Source organism: Neofelis nebulosa, chromosome 15, assembly GCF_028018385.1.
Source record: "Neofelis nebulosa isolate mNeoNeb1 chromosome 15, mNeoNeb1.pri, whole genome shotgun sequence".
Lineage (NCBI taxonomy): Eukaryota > Metazoa > Chordata > Mammalia > Carnivora > Felidae > Neofelis > Neofelis nebulosa.
This window is the reverse complement of record NC_080796.1, coordinates 68,929,232-68,952,743: the sequence shown is the minus strand read 5'-3', so window position 1 is coordinate 68,952,743 and position 23,512 is coordinate 68,929,232. Positions and strand designations below refer to the sequence as shown.

General features: G+C 44.3%; 1 protein-coding gene and 1 long non-coding RNA gene across 7 annotated transcripts in view; one reads left to right on the top strand and one right to left on the bottom strand.

Moving 5' to 3' along the window:
* Window positions 1-21,140, top strand: part of LOC131496554 (uncharacterized) — a 38,328-nt gene extending 17,188 nt beyond the window's left edge. For 3 of the 6 annotated variants that reach the window (XR_009254546.1, XR_009254543.1, XR_009254542.1), the window contains exon 5: window positions 4,920-6,468. This is a non-coding gene — a long non-coding RNA (uncharacterized LOC131496554). Of the gene's footprint in view, window positions 1-4,919; window positions 6,469-20,064 lie in introns of those variants that run through there. The other 3 variants (XR_009254547.1, XR_009254545.1, XR_009254544.1) reach the window with 2 other exon arrangements.
* CCDC190 (coiled-coil domain containing 190) lies at window positions 51-8,000 on the bottom strand. Its single transcript, XM_058702286.1, has 5 exons — window positions 7,635-8,000; window positions 6,410-6,593; window positions 1,403-1,526; window positions 565-1,132; window positions 51-373 (listed from the first exon to the last, which is right to left on the bottom strand). Exons 2-5 carry the CDS (start codon window positions 6,579-6,581, stop codon window positions 257-259), a joined length of 981 nt encoding a protein of 326 aa, XP_058558269.1. The 5' UTR covers window positions 6,582-6,593; window positions 7,635-8,000; the 3' UTR covers window positions 51-256.
* Window positions 21,141-23,512: the final 2,372 nt, after the last annotated feature.

Here is a 23,512-nt window from a genome sequence, read left to right as displayed (position 1 = left end):
GAGCCGAAGTCGGCGCTCAACCGACTGAGCCACCCAGGCACCCCGAGCAGGTTTTAATTATAGACCGCATGATGGTAACTGTTTCCAACTGAGTCCCTCTCCCCGCATGGATGTTAGATGTGAACTTGAAGAGAAGAGCTATGTCATTGTGCCAGAAGGTGGCACCATAAGAACTTCCTATAAGAAAAGGTTGGCCAACGTAAGCAGGACCCTTCATATTTTTCCTTTCAAAAAAAGTCTAGTCGTCAATGTAGATTCATATTTTTGATGACATCCGCAACATATGCGCACCCCTTAAAGTGTTGTCAGAAGATTCATCTCTCCCCTCCTTTTTTGTATACTTGTATTGCTCATTTAGTGAGAGATTATATCCCTGTAAAAGGAAAAAAAAGAAAAACCTGAGGGTTTAAAATAAATTGACATATATGTATATGTGTGTGTGTGTGTGTGTGTGTACCTATATATGTGTATGTATACATACAATTACTTGAGGAATACATCTTTTTAGCAAGTTATTGTGAGGTTACACTAGGTGGTTAGAGAGGAAGGAAATTAGATGCTCACCCTGTTCTTACACTCCTGTCCTGTTCTGGGCTGTAAGGATTCCTTGTGCCCGAATATCTCCCCAATGCTAAGCAATCTCTCAGACTCCGGGGGGACCCTGTGCCGGAGGTAGTGGGCATTTCTGACCTTAGCAAACAGCTCTAAGAAGGTAGGTGTGATGGACTCGCCTTTCAAGTTTCTTGCACATTCCGTGGGATTCAAGGGACTTTGTTTCCCAGCATTGGGGTCTGGGTTTAGGCTGGCATCCTTTGGTCTGGTCTCATCCATGTGTGCTGTTCCACTTTCACAAACTGGGCTGCAACCAGGGCCTTGGTCTAGGGTGTTGATGGAGACGTCTTGCTGTTGACACAGAATAGAGATGCCCTTGTTGGAGTCTTTGCCTTTTGGTGGGCTCATGAAATCTTCTTCTTGGGCTTGTGGCTTCTCGGCTGTGAAGTGAGAAGCTCTATAATTTTGAGATAGCGACTGCTCTTTGCTTTTCGTGGCGTCTTTGAAGCCAGCGTGATGGAAAAGAGGCATCTGGGACTTAGTTCTGTACATTTCTTGGGTCATGTTGGTGGCCAGCACTCTGGGGAAGGAGGTAAAAAGAAGAAAGATCTGTGAAAAACAACAAGAAGGCCCATATTTTGAGTTTTCCAGTTGTCAGACCATGGTCCCCTTCAGTTGGTATCGGCTGAGGTAATGAAGTGGCTGAGAAGGGGGTGGTCACAGAATGGGGAAGTGTCTTGTTGCTTAAGGAGAAAAGGCAACATTTTCTCAGGGAGAGGATGACTTTGGGAGGTCAGTTGGGAAGAGGGATTCAATGGCATCTCCATGAGTTTAGCAAGCATTCTCTTACCTAACGTTATTAGTGTGTGGACCTCCATGCTTCTTCCCTCTTGGTGGTGAGGACACAAGGACGTCTTCTGGTCTCTTCTGAATTCCATTCCGCAAATCAGAGGAGAGCTTTTTCTTGACAATATCTGCTTTGAGTTAATGAATAAGTGTTATGGGTTGATTGTGTCTTCCCCAAATGTCACATGTTGAAGTCCTAATCCCCACAGCACCTCAGAATGTGATCTTATTTAGAAATAGGGCCTTTGCAGAGATAGTCAAGTTAAGATCAGGTCATTAGGGGGAGCCCTAATCCATAGGACTGGTAGCCTTATAAAAAGGGGAAATTTGGACACAGACACAGACAGAGGGAAGACAGTGTGAAGAGATGTAGGGGAAAGACAGCCATCGACACTGTAAGGAGAGAGGCCTAGAAGAAGTCCTTCCCACACAGCCTCAGAAGGAATCAACCTTCCGGACACCTTGATCTTGGACTTGTAGCCTCCAGAACCATGTGACAATAAGTAAGTCACCCAGTTAGTGGTTCTCTCTTATGGAAGCCCTAAAAACTAATCTAGTAAGAGAAGAAGGGAAAGGATGCTGGACTCTGGGCAAAGAAGGAGCATGTGAATACCCTCTGACCACATACACATAAGGCTGATCTGCCATGATGGATGAAGACAGAAAACCTTACAGCTATCCCCCAGTGTGGTGTGACATGTTAATAAGGATTTAGAAACACTGAGATCAGAGGTTTAAACCGGCTTTGGGGCCCGTGGAGGTTTTGCTTTTGAATGTTGTATTTGGCAAGCCTGGTGTTTTCAAGGCAAAATAACTAGGTGTGAGTGATACCCAGAGATGGCGCCCTATTGTTTCATTCACCTCAATTATGTGACCTCCTTCTCGCCCAAACCACGAGCGGCAACTGCTGGCTATGAGTAAGTGGGTTTTTCACTCTTGGAGTAAATGTTTCGGCATCTTGTAGTCATGGTCGCTGTGGAGGACCCGGTTAGTTTTCAAGACACCTCATGAGTCGCTCACTTGGGGTTGAAAGTCTTGCACTGGTTTGGTTTAATGGGAGTGGGTTCCCTGAACCTGCACTGGGGTTAGCAGGCACCGGGCAGAGGGAACATGTCCAGATGAGGGGACTAGAATTCACATTCATCTCCTAACACTGTTTCATCCGATCATTGCCTTGGAAGGTAGTCGAGACAAGAGACAGTCTTTTGTGAGCCCTTCTTCCTCCGTCACCTGCTTGTGTGTGTGCGTGCCTGCCTGTATGTGTGTAGGTCTGAACCATGTAAGAACTTCATCTATTTCCTATAAGCCAGGAGATTTTTAAGCTACTTCTCCTGCCCAGGCCATTCTTCTGCAGTTTAGCCCTGTTGGGCCAACAGGCTCAGAAACGAATGTATCTTTTCTCCAAAACTTGATCTTTCTCCAGGGTTCTCCTGTGGAGGCATGCCACCTGTATGCATCCAGCTATCCAACTCACAAGGCTGTTTGGATGCCTGCCCTGTGCCAGGCAATAGACTCTTGACTCGGGTTTTAGTTCCTCCAGGACGCATGATTAATCACAAAGCTCTGACAATTCCACTTTCCGAATATCGCAAAATACTTCTTTTCCTCACTTGGCCGATTCCCCAGTTTAGGCCTGGGCTTTGGAATTCTCCTAAACACTGCAGCCAGAGGGAATGTGTCATCTCCCCACTCCCAGACGCGATAGGGTGAAATCTAAACTCTTTTGGAAGACCCATCACCCTCTTCGTGATCAGAGACACTGTCTACACCGCTTTGCGTCTACACCGCTTTGCGTCTACACAGAGCCTCTCTCATCTTCTCCTCGCCCCTTAGCCTCCTCAGTACCGGGCTGTTTGTAGCAACCCTTGTGCACGCATGCACACGCGTTTGTACGTGCTCTTCCTTCTCGCAGGAGCGGCCTCACTCCACATGTGCTCACGACAAACCACACCCCCCCCACCCCTTCATTCTCCCCCTCCTCTAAGATTCTGCTTACACTCTGCCTCTTTGGGGAGATCTCACCTCAGTTCCTTTGATAGACATAGGAATCTTCTTACACTCATGTCCTACTATGCAAATAACTCTAATTTAGTAATTAGTATCTTGTATCATCATTTTTTCACAAGCACCGCTACCTTCCAAATCAAATGTGAACATCGAAGGGGGCACAGACCATGGTTTTTTGTTTTGTTTTGTTTTTTTCACATTTACATTCCTTCATCTATGGGAGTAGCTGTCACAGTGCTTTGTAAAGTCCGGTCCACGAAATACCTGTCCCAGAATAATCTGCCTTAGTACCACCTCAGTTGCGAATGTAGATTTTTGAGCCCGATTCCCAACCTGCCGATCCAAATCTCTACAGATGAGGGCTGGGAATATGCACTTTAGACAGTCCATCACCTGGCATATAGTTGAATCTCAGTAACAATTTTGGTGAGTGAATCATGGGAAAACACTGCCCAGTACAGTGCCTGATAAATACTGAGACTTAATATATATTATTTCTTCCCCTTTCCCTTAACTTTACCATCTAAAAGTCTGAGGGTTAGAGAGGATATAACTTTCTGAAGGACGTAGAGTTGGAGGCCCCTGAATCAGTTTTCTGCCTCCTGGTCCAGATTTTCCCCACACCCCCTGCCGCTGGGGCAAACTCTCTACTCGGCCAGCACAGCCACCTACCTCGGGGCCTGGCCTTTTGCATGACCAGCGCCCCCTCCCTGAAAATAGGTATATGACCTTCAGTGTCCTTTCTGAGAATGGAAGTGGGATTCAGCCAGATGGCTTCGAAGATTCTTTGCCAGTGTGTGAGCTCTTAGTCTAGTTTGTTGTAACCATTTAAGACAGGGAAATGGAAAGCGGAGAAGTTCAGCTACTTGCTCTGTGTCATCTTTCAGACCCAACCTGGGTTAGAAATAATCCCCAGACCAGCTGTTTGGACATTACTCTTCACTCCTGTGTCCATATATTAGCTGTGTAGACCTAAACACGTTTACATTGATTCACGATGCCTGGTTTTCCTCTGGAACATGCTGCAGCATTTTCAGAGCTTCTGAGTTCCGGCACCTGCCTTCAGTGAGAAGGGCCGTAGTTTTGCCGAGCTGGGGTGGATCCTTTCCATGCTGAATTTTTTTTTTTAAATGAAATTTATTGTCAAATTGGTTTCCATACAACCCCCAGTGCTCATCCCCACAGGTGCCCTCCTCAGTGCCCATCACCTCCTTTCCCCTCCCTCTCACCCCCCATCAACCTTCAGTTTATTCTCAGTTTTTTTTTAAGAGTCTCTTATGGTTTGGCTCCCTCCCTCTCTAACTTTTTTTCCCTTCCCCTCCCCCATGCATGCTGAATTTTGAAGTAATATCACAACCTAATTATTTCAAGGATGGATGCGGTTTCTATAAACTACACAACGGTGGCAATTTTCAACAAAGCAGTAGCAAGGTTTAATCCTGTAATCATCTTTTATTGACTGATTGATTAAGGCCTAGGAGAAAACACTTATATGACACTGATTGTGTGTTTAGGTGCTGTTCCAAGTGCTTGCTGAATCCTCAGATAACTTCACAAGGTAGGGAACGTCTTTCCCATTTTACATGTGAGGAAACTGAGGCACAGACAGGTCCAGCAAGCCACCCAAGACCTCACTGCTAGGAAGTGACAGAGTCAGTGTTTCAACCCTGACAGTCTGGGTCCAGAGTCTATGTTCTTAGCCACCATGTTTTTTTTTTTAAGTTTATTGTTATTTATTTTGAGAGAGAGAGAAAGAACAAGACGGGGAGGGGCAGAAAGAGGGAGACAGAATCCCAAGCAGGCTCTGTGCTGTCAGCACAGAGCCCAAGGGGGGCCCAAACTCACAAACTGTGAGATCATGACCTGAGCCGAAATCAAGAGTCAGACGCTTAACTGACTGAGCCACCCAGATGCCCCAAGCCACCATATTTTAATGGGATCATTGAGAAGGGAGTTCTTCTTCTCAATTTTTACTGAATGGTGTAGACAGCTTTGGAAAGTCCGGGATTCTGGACACAACTGTGTAGTCCTTCGTTCTGGGACGACCAGTAGCTACGAACTAGGAACTAGTTTTTGAAGTTAGTTACATTATTTTTGTTATCACTACTTAACGCTATAGTCTCTGTGAACCAGATAGCCTTCTGAGCGATGTATACATTTGGAAAGGGTTATTCTGTGGAGACTGGGGGTGTTTTGGAAGAGCAATGTTATCAAGAATGGGAGCACACAGCTTATAGGTAAAGAGACCTCTTTGGGAAAATGACAGAAATATTTGCCCTTTGGCTTATGGAGTCAAAAGAAAACACAGTACCAATACACCACAATGGCTTATTTGAAATTTTCTAATCGAAGCCAGATCTGCAGGCTCTAGTGGGAACACACGTTAAAGCCCAAGAAGGGTGGTTGAGAAGTTCCTTTTGCCCAGAAGGCAAGGAGGCCCTCCGTGTCTCCAACATTGGAGAGTGTTGAAAATGGCGGAATGCTCTGTCCTCAGCCCTCTCGGAGGGCGGCCATCAGTTCGAGGATAGCTGCTCTGTGGTCGCTAAGCCCGGGGGTCTTTTTTTGGCTGTTTTCACTTCCCTTTCCTAAGGCGGCTTGCGCATTGACAGTTGCTCAATCCATGGTTGTTGACCAGGTGTAAAAAAAAAAAAAAAGAGGTGAAACCAAATCCACCCAGATGTAGTGAAAGGACAGCGGAAGGAGACATAAGAAAGAAGGCAATGAAGAACTTAAGCGAGGCAGAGCTCATCTGAAACACAGAAGTGACTGGAAGCCTGAGAGGTATTAGCTCAAAAAGGCTTGTTGTGTGAGCCTGTCCAGCGAGCTGTGTACATGAGGAAGGAGGGCTGTGGAAGGGAGGGCAGCCTGAAATCCAGGTCGGGTCAGGGTCTTGCTTCCTTGGGATTCAGGCCCCTGAGAGAGCCCTCTTAGGAGGTGACGGTGTCACTCTGGCCTCAGCCCGATGGCTCGCCGCCCTGCCTGTCCCCAGAGCCGGAGGCCTCACCTTCCCGCAGCCTCTGCAGTTCTTTCTGGAGCTGTCTCTGCTCGCGGGTCAGCAACTTCACGTGGGCCAGTCTCTGCAGTCTTTGGCTGAGCCTGGCGTCGGCCTGCCTGGCGTTCTTCCTCTCCAAATCGAAGTGCTTAGACAGAGGCCCCCTGACCATGTGCCTCTCCATCCTCTTCCCGATCTAGGGGCAGTAAAACAAGATTCTCCCAGGCCCCGCCATTCACCCGATAGAGCAAGATGGGGACCCAGACCCCTGGCTTTCAATCAGGTTTCAGCGTTTGATGAAGTCACACCATTGGGAAATTTTGCCCTATCCTAATGGATTCCCAGATTGAGGGCAAAATCATTGCCCTGAGGCTCAGTGTCCTTGTCAATAAGATAGTGATAGATGATAGGGTCCCCCAGGGCCCCAGTCACACTGCTGTGAAGATCAAGCATACGAATAACTCTTTGGGAAAAAAATAGAAACACTTTACATCTGTAAGGCATGATGCCCCCAATAAAAGAGATCCTTCTGTTCCTTGAAGCCTCCCCAAAAAACCTGGTCAGGGGTCTAGAGAGGATCTGGGACTTAGGCGGAGACATTCTGGGGCCCCTTCTGTTCATTCATTCACACATGCATGGGTCCACGCAGCCTGTTAGCCTACCAGGTGCTAGGTGCTATGCTAAGTGCTGAGGGTGGTGGTGACTGAGTCACAGTGTCTACTCCCAAGGGGGCTTTCAGACTTGTGGCTGTGGAATCCAAGGATCCACACCAAATCTGAACAATCAACATTTCGAATATGGGAAGGGTCGGGACCTACTGGTCACAAAACGGTGCAGGCATCCCAGACCAGCAGTCTGGGCGGCACTGGTGAGACAGCTTGGGTTGGACGCCCTCACCCGTCTTTTCAGAGCCCCATGGTCTCTGCCCTTCTCGTCCCCCGATCCCCAAGCCCAAGCTGGCTTCCTCCTCTGGGGAACTCTATCGCACACACAGGCTGGACACACCTTCCTGGCCTTGGAGTCCTTTGCAATACATATTCAGCGCTGAGAGCACAATATGTGCCCAGGATATAAATGCATCGCTATCGATGGAGATTTGGTGATAATAATGCAGGAGAAAGCTTGGCGTTGAAAGGGAGGATAAGGCCAGGGCCCAGGAAAGACGCGTTAAGACGGCTTGCTTTATAGTCTAAGTGTAGACTGAACTTTAAACAAAGGACGGGTGGGTGGCACTTACCTACAAAGCCAGGTTGCTCACCGGGAGAATGCTGCTTGTATCTTTTGCGGCGTGAGGCTGAGACTGGATTAATGCACTTGTTTTCCTTCAGAAAATTTAGGAGTTTGGTGTTGAGGAGCGAGGAGGGAGAGGCCGGGCGGGGGCGGGGGGGGGTGGGGAGAATGTTTGAATACGCTTTAAGCTCTCTCCCATGCCACCTCCCCTACATGGGCATGCTAACTGCCTGGACACGGGCACCAATCCCAGTGCTCTAAATAGCTCTGTGAGTTAAGGAAGCCTGCCAGCTTCCAGCCCTCCCAGAGCGGGGCCCACAGCGCTCCTTCTGGGTTGTGTCCATGGGAACCAAGAATGAAAGCAGAGAGTGTCTTGCTGTACTCACAGTCTCTCTCCTTCCCCGCCCCCCCCTCTCTTTTTCCTCCTGGTTTGCCATACCCTCCCCTCCCCCCGCCCACTACACTCCTTCCTGCCTCTTGGGAATCACGCTCCCAGAGAAGACACCCGGTTTTGGTTTTGGCTTTTGCCTTGGTCGGATTGTGCACATTTTGTGGCGAGAGTCGTGAATTGTTTCTTTCTGCATTGTTGCACACCCTGCTGACTTTTCTCGGGCTTCTACGCGTCTTGTGTACTTCATAGCTTCTTGAGATTTTCAGCTGTGACCACAGAATTAGGCAAACTGAACTTGAAGTTGACTTTTGTCATCAGAGTTTGGAGAGCTGCGGCAGAAGGCCAGTTGAACTACGGGTTGTAGAATAGGATATTAAGTGGGATTTTTACTGTTGCCGGGGGCGAGGGGCGGGGGGGCTTTGCTGGAAAACAAGAGGCACTCCTGTGTCAGTCTAAAGAGGACTGCCAGTCCTAGGACCTGTCCACCCCCCCTTCCCCTCCCCCCCCCCCCCCCCCCCCAGCTTGCTGAGAGGAACGAAAACAGCCCTATTACCCACAGTCATCACCTAGCAAACAAGCTATTATGAAGAGATTACTGGGGACAGGGGGAGGGAAAGGGGAAAGCCATTATTCTCTCCGCAGGAGGTAATTCCCTTCCCATCCCTTCCCATGAGGTAATTCTCTCACCTCCAGAATTTAAATGAAGGCGCTGGGGGTTCCAAGAATACCAACCTAGAGCTTAGAGTGCCAGCAGGGGAAGAGACAGGCAGCTCGCTCCCCAGAGGGACTCGATGACCCACAGAACCTCAGAAATATTCCCCTTCGCTGCCACCAGGGCTGATGATGGTGACGGATTTCTTAGAAAAGCTGGTTACTCCGTGTCATCTTGAGAGAGAGCTGAGAAGGGAGGCTTGGAGAGATAATCCAAGGCTGGAGGGCAGGAATGAGCCTTAGTGTGGTGAGTGTGGAAGGGAATGGTGGCCAAACCCATCCTAGCTCCCCTTGGTCCTTTGAGAGTGCCAAAGAGGACCTCGACAGCTTCCTGGCTCCACGTGAAGGGGCAGAGGGGTTATAGAAGGAGGCAGAAACCATGGAAGACTCTAGGTCAAATAAGGTAATACTTCACCAGAGCGGGTATAGAACCACACGCCGGGCCAAAGGAGCAGGGACAGAGAGAGCTGACTGAAGGTGAGCTTCCTCATGAAAATACATCTTAAGAGCAGAGCACAGTAGGAAAATAGGAACCTCACAGGTCAGGGAAAGACTAGTAGTGCCTCAGCACCACCCAAGCAGCCGTTATACAGGAAGAGCTCTGCCCCTTCTGTTCCCCTTTGACCCCTCAACCTCAGAGGGGTCAGATATTGAGAAGACAGGGAGGGGAAGTATACAAAACAAGACCATGTTCCTCGTGCCACCCCAGGGGTTGGAGAAGGAAGACTGGTAAATTCTCTCCCAAGTCCCTTGGAGTCTAGTGAGGGAAGGGTTTAGATTGCATATGGGATTGGAACTTCAAAGTGGACTGGACTTTTTATAGCCAAAGTGGCCGGAAATGTGGAGAATCTGCCCATGATGCCATTAAAGGGCAAGAAAGGAAAATCAACAAAGATAGTCATTGCAAATGTAAAATTGTCGTTCCCAGATCACATCTTGCTGTCACCACTAGAAAAAGGGGCAGTTTCAACTGATCATTTAAATAGTTATGATTAAAATAAATTTTACAGAGTGTATTTTATTTATTTGCATTCATGCACTTTTCTGTCTCTCTGCTTTATGTGGAGGTAGCATCCTTTTGTAGTAAAACACATCTGTGATCAAATAATTCTGTTATTTATTTATTTATTTATTTATTTACATTTATTTATTTATTTTGAGAGGGAGAGAAAGCACAAGCAGGGGAGGTGCCAAGAGAGAAGGAGAGAGAGAATTCCAAGCAGGCTCTGTGCTGTCAGCTCAGAGTCTGACACACGAATCATGAGATCATGACCTGAACTGAAATTAAGAGTCAGATGCTTAACTTACCAAGGCATCCGGTTGCCCCTAGTTCTGTCATTTAATACGATGTATGACTTTGTTCATTAATTTGTCGTATTCCCTGGTTTTCCTCATCTGTGAAAAGGACTAATAGTGTATGTTCATCATAGGACTTCTAATAGAATTGAATGAAAGAAGAAATGAAAAGTGTTTGTGCATAGTAGATATTCAGTAGAAGTTAGTTCCTGGTTTCCAGCAAAGATGGAATAGCAGGAACTAGATGGACTCTTCTATATGAATCCATGTAAAAATCAGACAAAATTCATGAAATGATTTTTTTTGTTCCATTGGACATCAGACAGATAGGATAGCAGTCCCTGAGAGAGCAGAAACAAGCCAGGGATCTTTATTATTGCCAAGCTTACTGCTGGAAAGAGTTTGCAGGCCACATCATAGGAATGGGCAGACAGGCAGTGGATTCCCTGAGTTGAGGAGACAGAGCTAGAAGTCCAGTAAAACAAGGCAGCTAGGATCAGCAGGGAGGAGTACCAAATTCAAGAAGCTCAATGAATCCCAAGCAAAAGAAACACGAATAGAATGACTCCAAAGTATACAAAATCTAACTGCTAAAAAAAAAAAAAAAAAAGTAATAAAGAAAGAGAGAAGACAACATTTACCAATATCAGAAATAACAGAGGGGACATCACTACAGACTCGATAGATAGTAAAAAGCGAATAGAGTATTATAAATAAGTTTACACCAACAACCTGACAAACTAGATGAAAAAGACAAATTCCTTGAAAGACATAAAATGCCAAAGATCATTCAAAGACATTGATCAACTAAATACCCTCATACAGATGAAACAAACAGAATTTGTAGTTTAAACCTTCCCGCACAGTAAACTGGGCAATTCTACCAAACATTTGAGGAGCAACTAATACCAATTTTACAGAAACTCTCCCAGAAAATTGAAAAGGAGGCATTATTTTTATGAGGTTAGCCTAACCTGGATACCACAACCAGAAAAAGACATTACAAGAAAAATGAATACTATAGAACAACATTCTTTAAAAAATTTTTTTAAAATTGTTTATTCCTTTTTTGAGAGAGAGAGAGAGGCACAGAGCATGAGCAGGGGAGGGGCAGAGAGAGAGGGAGACACAGAATCTGAAGCAGGCTCCAGGCTCTGAGCTGTCAGCACATAGCCTGACGTGGGGCTCGAACTCATGGAGTGTGAGATCCTGGCCTGAGCTGAAGTTGGACACCTAACTGACTGAGCCACCCAGGTGCCCCAACATTCTTCGTGATCATGAATGTAAAGGTCTATCTTATCAAATATATCAAATATATAAAAAGGATAATTCATTATGACCAAATGTGGTTTTCCCAATAATGGAAGGGTGATTAACATTGGAAAATAAATCAATGTGAATCATCATATTAACAGACGAATAAAGAAAAGTATATAATTAGCTCCCTCGATAAAGAAAAAGGATGACAAAATCCAAAATTCCTTCTTGGTAAAATCTGTTAGCAAACCAAGACTGAGAGGGAACTTATTCAGTCTCATAAAGGATAGCTATGAAAAGCTGATAGCTAGCAATCGTGCTTAATTGTGAAAGATTGAATTCTTTCTCATAAGATCACAGACCAAGCAAAGATGTCTACCTTCACCACTTATATTCAGTATTGAGATTAAATTGAAGTTTTAAAAAGCAGCAAAAACCATTCTTGGTGATAATACAGAGCAATTGAAACTTTTAGGCCTTGCTGCTGGAAATGTAAAATTGTGTAACCATTTTGGAAAAGAGTTTGGCAATTTCTCATAAAATTTAGCATATACTTACATAAGACCCAGCAATTCTACTCGTAGGTATTTAACCAAAAGGAATGAAAGCATGTACCCAGAAATAAAAAAGCCAAAACATTGTTACATACAATGACGTGAATAAATCTTCAGACATGATACTGGTGAAGGAAGCCAGTTACAAAAGACAAAATGATTCTATATATTTAAAATATCAGGACAGATGCAATTACTCTGTAGTGACAGAGAGTAGATAAGTGGTTGCCCAGGTTGAGAGGTGTGGATGAAGACTGATGGCAAAAAGGAATGAGGGAACTTTCTGGGGGAGATAGAGGTGATTATATGTTGCATGCATTTGTCAAAATCAACAACCTGGAGACATCAACTGTGAATTTTAAAGTATATAGATTATACCTCAGTAAAGTTGATTGAAAAAATAACGAATTTCAACTTGTCAAAAAGATTCAGGAGGCTTCTGCTTCCACCATGAAGGATTGAATTCTATGGGAATTGCCCTTCTCCCTTAAAAACCTGGAAGACTGAACAAAATATATAAAGCGACTGTTTTCAGACATTGGACAGACGGTGCACGTTTGTGATCCCCCTGAGATAAGATACAAACAAGGTGAGCTCTGTACCTGCCCTAAATTAGTGCCTAGACGAAGTTTTCAGGCTGTGGTGCAGGAAGGGGCAACTAACACAGAGCCCAACTGTCCCTTTGAGTTGAGCATCCAGACAATGGGGTTTGGGCAGGCTGCAGAGGGTGAAGGTACAGAACAGAGTACCAAACAGGACGTAAATACACGGGAGGGGGTAGGAGGTCCAGAGATCTGCAGAGGGGTCCCTTCGAGTCTTTGGCAGAATATTGATCTACTTATGCAAGGATACAATGTCCAACAAAACTGTGGATTAACAAATAAAATGGGGTATATTCATATAAAAAGAACTACCAACACATGAAACAGCATAGATTAATCTCAAAAACATTATGCTAAGAGAAAGATGCCCATAGAAAAGACTAAATCTGGGTGATTTCACTTATAGAACATTCTAGGAAACGTAGACAATGTGATAGAAAGCAGACAGAGGCTGCTTGGAGCCAGGGTGGGGAGCACAGATTGACTTGAAAGGACAAGAGAAAAGTTTTTGGGGGGTCCTGGAGATGTTCTAATCTTATAAAAAAAATATTGATTGATTGATTGATTGATTTAAAAAGAGAGAGAGCAGGGGAGGGGCAGAGAGAGAGGGAGAAAGAATCCCAAGCAGCCTCTGTGCTGTCCCTATGGATCCTGACACGGGGCTCGATCCCACGAACCGTGAGACCATGACCTGAGTCGAAATCAAGAGTCAGATGCTTAATCGCCAGCGTCCCGAGATGTTCTAATCCTGACTGTGATGCATTTGCATAAATATTTCATTCATCAGAACTCCTCAAACTGTATACTCAACATAGGTGAATTTTATTGGCTGAACATTCAAGTAAAGCTGATTTTTCCAAAGAGAAGAAGAAGAAGAAGAAGAAGAAGAAAGCCACAAGAATCCTTCTGAAAAGGCTCTATGGACCAACTGTGTTTGGAGGTGGTTTAGGCACCTTAATTTTCTGTCCTGAAAATTAAGAGGGAAAGGATCCAGCATCTATGCTGTCTTTCCTGTACAAACTGTATTTTTAGGACACTGAAAGAGTAGATGGAGGAGAGGTTTTCTAGAAGGTTTGCAGCTACTTGCTCAGAAGGAACGAGAGCAGTGAGAAAACAATTGCTTTTAAGTCTCTGTTGAAGTCACAAATCTAGGCAACAGTCTCAGTGGTTCTAAAACCTTGGGTGGAAGGTCGAGGGGGGACTTCATAATGGAGGCATCAGCTGACACACTTTGAAACCATGGTTTAATCTTAGAGCCGCTAAACAGGGAAAAGCAAACCTTTTATTCATCATGAATACGCTGAAAAAATTCACTTGCCTCAAATATTCTGAACTCAAACCCAATCAAACCTCTAGGTCTGACTGACAATTCATAGCAATGTGAAGAAATGAACCAACAGCTAGAGAACACCAAATCTAGAATGTGGGTCTTTCTAAAGAATTATCTGCTTTGTTTTGTTTTTCTGACAAACGTATAGCAAGGGGAGAAAAAATCAAGAAAGGGCCGCTTCTAACAAAATCATCTTAAGGGAAATAACAACCGAGGCGATGTGTGGACTTCTTTAGATCCTGATTCCCACCAACCAGCTGTGAGAAGCCCCTGTGGGACAAGCAGGAAATGTGAACAGAGAATGGGTATTAGAAGAGTTAAGGGGTTTTGCTGATTTGACTGGTTGTGATAATGGCTTGGCTCTTATGTTAATAAAGTCCTTATCAGTTCGAGGTGCATATTGAAGGCTTTACAGATGAAAAGACATGAGATAATATTTTGTATCTGTTCTAAAATACACCAGTAAAAATAAAATCCTAAAACTAGTGCCTAAGTGTGTGCATATGTGGGAAGAGCTGACACGAAAGTGGCAAAAATGCTGATAATTATTGAAGCTGGGATGTGGGCATGAAAGGGTTTATTAGATGAGTCTTTCTAATTATGAACATGTTTTAAAATTTCCATAACAAGTAGTTACAATTTTTTTTTTTTGAGGCAGCCAGATTGAGGGGAAGACTGACTATATTCAAAGGAGTGATAGGTACACTTTTAGCTGAGTTTTAAACAGCAATAACGGAAATCAGAAAACCGTGGGATATCTTCAGTATCCTGAAAGAGAACATTATCAATCTGAAATTCTTTTTTTTTTTTTTTAAGAGAGAGGGCACAAGTGAGCTGGGGAGAGAGAGAGAGAGAGAGAGAGAGAGGCGGGGCTCACCTGGGTCTCGTGTTTTTACTCAAAGCGGGGATCGTGCTCACCCGATGTGGGACTCGAACTCACCAACTGTGAGATCATGACCTGAGCCAAAGTCAGATGCTTAACGACTGAGCCACCCAGGCACCCTCAGCCTAAAATTCTATGCACAGTAAAAGATATTTTCAGACGAACAAAACAGAGAATTTGTTCTGCACTAAATAAGATTCTAAAGGATGTACTTGAGGCAGAAGGAAATGTTCCTAGATGTAGGGCCAAGATTCAGGAAGGAATGAAGGGCAGAGTATGAATATGTGGGTACATCTAAATGAATACAGGCTCTATAAACCTGAGATTTGGAAAATAAGATATGTAATGCACAGTAGTAAAGTATGGGGCTTTCAAAGGAGGAGGGTGGTGACATGTCCTGAGTTTCTTCCATCGTCCAAGAGAAGAATAAAAACACTTATTAACATTACATACCTGTAAACTAAGATTCATGTTACCATGTCTGGGATAACTACTAAAAGGATTAAATAAGAGAGTATGATTTACAAACTGGTACAGGATAAGAATGCCAGTGGAAAAAACGGTCTAAAAAGGGAGAGAGAAAGATGGGGAAAGAAGAATGTATAAAATAAGGTGGAAATTTAAGTCCAAACATATATCAGGAATTGTGGATACAAATGACTAAATGCTCTAATTAAAAGACTGAGTTTTTTTTTTTTTTTTTTAAAGAACACTACTGGCACCGAAATGGTTATAAATCTAAATACAAATGGAAATGAGGAAATCATGTGAGATTTCTCTATTAAATTAAATGATGGTTACTGAGATGATCCAAATATTTTCATATTGTTCCCCCGAACATGAACTTGATATTTATAAGGTGAAAATTGAAATAGGTATAAGAAAAAAACAGACACCCAGAATCACAGTGGAAAAGGTTAATTCGCCTGTATCAGTAATTAACAGAATCAGTTAAGAATCAATAAGGACATGGGGCATTGGAACAACACAGTGGTAAACTTCACCTTATGAACATATAGAGAAAATCACCTTGCTGTTAAGAAAGGTTCCCTGGGGTGCCTGGGTGGCCCAGTGAGTAAAGCATCTGACTCTTGATTTTGGCTCAGGTCATGATCTCTTCGTCCGTGGGACTGAGCCCCACGTCAGGCTCTGTGCTGTCACTGCAAAGCCTGCCTGGGATTCTCTCTCTCCTTCTCTCTTTGCCCCTCCCCCAGTGGCTCGCGCTCTCTGTCTCAAAATAAATAAACACATATAGACATTTTTTTTTTTTTTTTTTTTTAAAGAAAGTTTCCTGGAAGCTGTCACAAGGTACTTCTGCTCATACCTGACTTGTTGACTTGAACTTGAGCTAGCTTCAAAAAAGACTGGGCAATGTGGCTTTTGTTTGTCTGGTTTTTTTTTTTGTTTTTTTTTTTTTTGAATGTTCACCACACTTAGTAGGTGACAGGCTACAATCAAATAAGCACTGCTTGGGGCAAACGTTGTTCTAAATGCAAATGCAAAGCCTGAAATAACTGGGAGTGCTCTCTTATGAGGTGGTTTATCCAGATGGTCAGAATATGTGAATATGATGTTTTTTATTTTTATTTTATTTATTTATTTATTTATTTTTTAACAGAGAGAGAGAGACAGAGCATGAACGGGGGAGGGGCAGAGAGAGAGGGAGACACAGAATCCGAAGCAGGCTCCAGGCTCTGAGCCATCAGCCCAGAGCCCGACGCGGGGCTCGAACTCACGGACCGCGAGATCGTGACCTGAGCTGAAGTCGGACGCTTAACCGACTGAGCCACCCAGGCGCCCCAATATGATGTTTTTTAGATGATATTTGAAACAAGGCACCATCACATACATGCATGCGTTCTTACAAAGAAGTTCAAAATCCCCCCATGTGTTTATGGACACCAGTCTGGAAACACCTGGGTCAGGGAATGAGGCTCACACACAGATTTTCAAGATACGGCCCCGGCCTCGTGTCCCGCTCTCCCACATCATCTCCTGTGCTGTTGGCATTTCTGCAAAGACTACATGAATTCCTGAGGCTCCAGGTCTCTTGCTGGCCCTTTTCTCCCTCCCTTGGCTCTTTGGAGGAATAGGAGCTTGCCAATGGGACAGACGGGCACCCTTATCACCCCAGAGGGAGCTGGGCACACTTTTCTCTCTGCTCCCTTAACGTATGTAAAACATATAGTACATTCGACATTATTATTACCACTATGTTATTATTATCACAACCCCCAATAGGGACCATTATTGCACTGCAATTTTTTAAAACGTCAGTATCCTCTAGCTATTTATTTCTTTGTCTGTCTCTCCCACCGATGTGCATACTCCTTGAGAGCAGAGACTTGAAAAAAGTTCTTGGTCTCTTCAGCAGGTAAGTGTTCAGTGCGTGTTTGCTGAATTAAAACTTCCTTAGGAAAAAAATACTCAGCAAGTTAAATAATCTTCCCTGGAAACTTACACAACTCAACCTTCAAATTTTCCTGTTAATTAATAACCAAGAGGATGTTGGGGCTTCTCTTACCACACTGAAAAGGGGAGAGTGGTTTTTTGTAAGAGAATGCCAAATGTCTTACTAACATTTCGAGTGGGGAAGACTGTAGCCTACGGGACACATCCGTGCTTGTCATGGTTATCTCATATTATTGAAACTTGACTCCTTTTCCCCTTTTGTCTCCACAGCTGGCTCATTCTCGATTTATAGATGAGCTTCTTGCCTTTTGTCTTCCCGTGTTATGTTGGAACATTCTGTGAGCTTGTTGGCCTTCCAAGCACCAGCAGCCTTCACCAGGGAGGAAGGGGTACACTGAGGTGCCTAGGACATGTTTCTTTGGTGGGGATGGGGTGTGCTAGGAGCGTGGGCTGGCCAAACACCTCTTTGTTTCTGGTGACGAGGCTTCAGCCTTCATCACACAGTGATAAGGGCAGCAGCCACCCTTATCAAGGAAAAAGTACACAGAGTTATTGGACCAACACGCTCCTAATCTCCCCATCTGTTTCACGGGTAACTTTACATGGCGTGTGGCTCTCCATACTGACATAATCCTGTAATATCCACCCCGCCTTCAAAACTAAACATCTACCTCTCCTCGCGTGCTCTGAGCGTTCAAGAGGGACTGTATTAGTCTCCAGTCCTGCCATAGCAAAGTGGGCAGTTTAAAACAACAGAAATGTATTCCCTCCTAGCTCTGGAGGCTACAAGTCTGAAATCAAGGTGTAGACAGGACGTGTTGTCTCTTATGCTTCTGGAGGAGGAGTCTCCCAGCTTCCGGTAGCTCTGGACTTGACTTGTGGCAGAATGCTGCTGCTCTCCGCCTCCATCCTCTCCTGGCTGTCTCCTTTCTGTGTCTGTTTTTATGTCTGTTCTTGTCTTTTTGTATTCTTTTTTAAAGGACTACTTATTTTTGAGACAGAGAGAGACAGAGCGTGAGCGGGGCAGGGGTAGAGAGAGAGGGAGACACAGAACCCGAAGCAGGCTCCAGGCTTCGAGCTGTCAGCACAGAGCCCTATACCCGGGGCTCGAACTCACAGAGTGTGAGATCATGACCTGAGCCAAAGCCGGACACTTGACTGACTGAGCCACCCCGGTGCCCCAATGTTTGTTCTTGTCTTAAAAGGACTCTGGTCACAATGGATTAGGGCCCACCTGATTCTGTGTGAACTCATCATTTTAAATTGATTATGTCTGCAGAGACCCTATTTTGAAGTAAGGTCACATTCACAGGGACCAGGGAAATCCTATGGAACCCTTTCTTTTGAGTTCCCTTAATTTTTTAGTTCTAATTTTTGCAAATAGATAATTTGTATATGTATAGTTTTAAAATGTTTATTTATTTATTTTTGAGAGAGAGATAGAGAGGCAGAGAGATAGAGACAGAGAATCCCAAGCAGGACCTGTGTTGTCACTGCAGAGCCTGATGTGGGGCTTGAACTCATGAATGGTGAGATCATGAGCTGAGCTGAAATCAAGAGTCAGACGCTTAACCAACTGAGCCATCCAGGTGCCCTGTATGTTTTTTAAAATAAAGGCATTGCTGTCATTAAAAAATTTTTGTTTAATGTTTCTTTTTGAAGGAGAGAGAGACAAAGTGTGAGCGAGGGAGGGGCAGAGAGAGAGGGAGACAGAATCCAAAGCAGGCTCTAGCCTCCCAGCTGTCAGCACAGAGCCTGATGCAGGGCTTGAACTCATGAGCCGTGAGATCATGACCTGAGCCAAAGTCAGATGCTTAACCGACTGAGCCACCAAGGCGCCCCCCCCCCCCCAAATTGCTGTAATATTAACATTTACTATATTCACTAATAGGAGTTACGCTATTTTAATGACCCAACATATCCTGTTAATCTATTAAAAATTTTTTTTTACATTTATTTATTTTTGAGAGACAGAGTGAGACAGAGCACAAGCAGGGGAGGGGCAGGGAGAGGAGACACAGCATCCGAAGCAGGCTCCAGGCTCTGAGCTGTCAGCACAGAGCCTGACGCGGGGCTCGAACTCCTGAGCCAGGAGATCGTAACCTGAGCTGAAGTCAGACGCTTAACCGCTTAACTGACCGAGCCACCCAGGCGCCCCAGTCTACCTTGTCCCCATTACTGATTCCTCTTTTCCCCTTGAACTGCTTATCCATTACTAAACCCTCTGTACCCATCCGTTAGAATACCTCTTGCTTCCATTTCGTCCTTAATACTCACTGCCATCATGCTTTTGACTCCTAAACCATGATAACGGACTCCTAACTGATTTCTCAACCTTGGTCTCTCCTCATACCGTTGGATTAGTATTCATGTAACCCCATTGTTTAAAACTTTTCTAGAATATGTCTTTGATGAATGAGAGAAATGCTTTAACTTGGGAGAACTGGAAGCTTGACATGGAAACAACTCTATAGCGTGGGTGATAGAAGGGTTCATGTTCTGTATGTCTTACCAATATGGCATCAGGACACGTAATATCCACAGCAACGAGCACAATGATCTCCAACATGCCCAATCATCCAAGAGAAGTCAGATTTTGTCACTCACTACTTACAAACAGAGATAATAGAACCAGTATAACTTAGATATTGAATATTGATATAAAAGAGATTTTTGTAATAATATTTAATATTTGGTAGGTATGAAACGAAGATCTACTTTGTGCAGAAAATTTTGTCGGTAAAATAGTGGAAAAACGTTCTGCGGGCTCATCAACCTATTAACATTTTGAAATGCTTCTGTCTAGTCTTTAAGGAGGAAAAGTGTCTAATGAGGGCGGTTTAATGAATGTCTAATGAATGTGTAGTCTCTCTCCAGGCCACCACAGACCTCCTTACCCCTCTTATTATCCCTACCTCTTCAGTCTCGAACTATTTCAACTTAGCCAATACATGCTTATTCCATGTTCAATGTTTTCCACACGTTCTTTTCTCATGTCTAGGAGCTGAGCTGAGGCTTCTTCTCCCCAAACCAAGCTTCAGAGGAATTGGGGTCTTGAGGATTTTCCAAAGCGTCTTGAATCTTATTGCGCCACCTGCTGGAGAGAAAGGAAGTAAGGCGATTGCAAACCAGCAGCACCCGGGAACCTTCCCAGAGGAGATCTTCAAGAGTGGGGGGCAAGAGCACGAGAGAGGACGGTTCTGGCCACTCTCCATGGAGACCCACAGGCATCTCTGAACATTCTGACCTGCCTTCTTGCTTCTAGGAAGACGAGTTCAACTTTGAACTCAACTACCCTGTGCAGAGAGGCTGATGTCCCTCTTTGTATGATCCCATCTGACCTCGTCCCTGAAATGGACAAATTAAAGACATCCTTGGCTTCCAAGATCCATTCAACTTCCCCTTCACTGAGAAGAGAAAACCTGGGAATGGCTTCGCGGATGCAAACAATTGAACTGGAAGCTCCCGGAGGAGAGTGGAAACGACCACGGAAGAGTATCAGTGTCTCCTCACGTGCAGAAGACCGACATTCCTTTCAGGCTCTTCCCTGTACGTCTCTCCCTCTACTCCCATCCCCTCCTCATTTCCTCCATCTTTGCACTGGATGGCGGTTCACAGGCTGGGTTATTTATCCAAAGAGGTTACTGTTTGAGAAGCTAGAGTCCTTTCTTGAGATTTGGCGCTTCTTGCCCTCACATCCACTCCCTTCTTAAGGAGCCCCAGAGCCAGGGATTCTGTTCCTGCCCATGGCCGCCCATTCTGAAATTCTGTCACTGCCACTATCAAGAAGTTTCCTCCACATCAACTGTCATTCTTTGCGGGTTAGTTCAACACACACATGCACTGAGAGTTACGCTGTGCTCAGTAGTTGGAGAGCTGTGGAGAAGGTAAAAATAATTCTTGCTTCGAGGAAGTGAAAAGCAGGTTGAGGGGAACTAGTGGGTAGAAAGATGAAGAGATTCCAAAATTGAGTTTGTTCCCCTTTTTAAGGTATTCTCTGTACAAAAACAGGTCACATGTTTGGGAAAATTATGACCAGAGAGAAATGACTTCAATAAAAGGCCATCTGTTCTGGAATCAGCAGAAGCATCTGAGTTAATGTGGGGACCATTTGTAATTAAAACCAAGAAAAGAAGAAGTCAGATTTACTTTTAACACAATGAGGTCAGGGTTACTATTTTGCAAGTAGAGCTAAGGACTTTTTGTTTTTACAAGGAATGTATAGGTTGATCTATATGATCATCGGGACAAAATTAAGTTCTGAGGCACCAAGTGTGTTAACATTTTAGGTGAATTAGGGGGGAAATACGATGGAGGGGTGCCTTGAAGCTGAAGCACCTGTTTTTCTCTCCAGGCTCTGTCCCACCTGCCCCATGCCCCGGCCCACCTGCCCACCCACATGCCCTAATCCATTTTCTACTTCCTTTTTCCATCCCTAAGACCAAGGCACATCCTTTCCTGATTCCAAATTCAGCAAAATTTGGACCAAAAAGAACGTCTTGGAGATTGAACTGATGTCTGAGGTGGCAGAATTTTCAAGACACAAGAAGGGTTTGGGGTGAGGCTTGGTTATTCCCTCAGGTGTAGGGTGTAAAGGTGGGGAGGTTTGAAGAAGAGACTCAAGGGCATTAACACACTCAGCAAAGGAGAGGGCTTCCACTTGGAAACACCTGAACCTTTAGGGCACGTGCCCTCATGGTCAAGGGAGTACTTAGTGATCAGTGACGATGATGGTGATGATATATATCCGGTCCCTATTTGGCCTTCAGACAGTTCGTGAATCATCCTATATAGAACTCTTTTTTTTTTTTTAAACTTGTTTTAAATTTACATCCAAATTGGTTAGCATATAGTGCAACAATGATTTCAGGAGTAGATTCCTTAGAGCCCCTTCCCCATTGAGCCCATCCCCCCTTCCACGACCCTTCCCTTAACCCTCAGTTTGTTCTCCAGATTTATGAGTCTCTTCTGTTTTGTCCCCCTTCCTGTTTTTATATTATTTTTGTTTCCCTTCCCTTATGTTCATCTGTTTTGTTTCTTAAAGTCTTCATATGAGTGAAGTCATATGATTTTTGTCTTTCTCTGACTAATTTCACTTAGCATAATACCCTCCAGTTCCATCCACATAGTTGCAAATGGCAAGATTTCATTCTTTTTGATTGCACAGTAATACTCCATTGTGTGTGTGTGTGTGTGTGTGTGTGTGTGTGTGTGTATCACATTTTATTTATCCATTCATCCATCGATGGACATCACTTGGGCTCTTTCCATACTTTGGCTATTGTTGATAGTGCTGCTATAAACATTGGGGTGCATGTGCCCCTTCGAAACAGCACACCTGTATCCCTTGGATAAAAGCCTAGTAGTGCAATTGCTGAGTCATAGGGCGGTTCTATTTTTAGTTTTCTGAAGAACCTCCATACTGTTTTCCAGAGTGGCTGCACCAGCTTGCATTCCACCAACAATACAAAAGAGATCCTCTTTCTCCGAATCCTCGCCAACATCTGTTGTTGCCTGAGTTGTTAATGTTAGCCATTCTGACAGGTGTGAGGTAGTATCTCATTGTGGTTTTGATTTGTATTGCCCTGATGATGAGTGATGTGGAGAATTTTTTCATGTGTTGGTTGGCCATCTGGATGTCTTCTTTGGAGAAGTGTCTATTCATGTCTTTTTCCCATTTCTTCACTGTATTGTTTTTGGGTGTTGTGTTTGAAAAGTTCTTTATTGATATTGGATACTAACCCTTTATCTGATATGTCATTTGCAAATATCTTCTCCCATTCTGTCAGTTGCCTTTTAGTTTTGCTGATTGTTTCCTTCTCTGTGCAGAAGCTTTTTATTTTGAAGAGGTCCCAGTAATTCATTTTTGCTTTTGTTTCCCTTGCCTCCGGAGACGTGTTGAGTAAGAAGTTGCTGCAGCCAAGATCAAAGAGGTTTTTGCCTGCTTTCTCCTCCAGGATTTTGATGGCTTCCTGTCTTACATTGAGGTCTTTCATCCATTTTGAGTTTATTTTTGTGTCTGGTGTAAGAAAGTGGTCCGGGTTCATTCTTCTGCATGTCGCTGTCCAGTTTTCCCAGCACCACTTGCTGAAGAGACTGTCTTTATTCCACTGGATATTCTTTCCTGCTTTGTCGAAGATTAGTTGGCCATACATTTGTGGGTCCATTTCTGGGTTCTCTATTCTGTTCCATTGATCTGAGTGTCTATTCTTGTGCCAGTACCATACTGTCTTGATGATTACAGCTTTGTAGTATAGCTTGAAGTCTGGGATTGTGATGCCTCCTGCTTTGGTTTTCTTTTTCAAGATCGCTTTGGCTATTCAGGGTCTTTTCTGGTTCCATACAAATTTTAGGATTATTTGTTATAGCTCTGTGAAGAATGATGGTGTTATTTTGATAGGGATTGCATTGAATATGTAGATTGCTTTGGGTAGTATCGACGTTTTAAC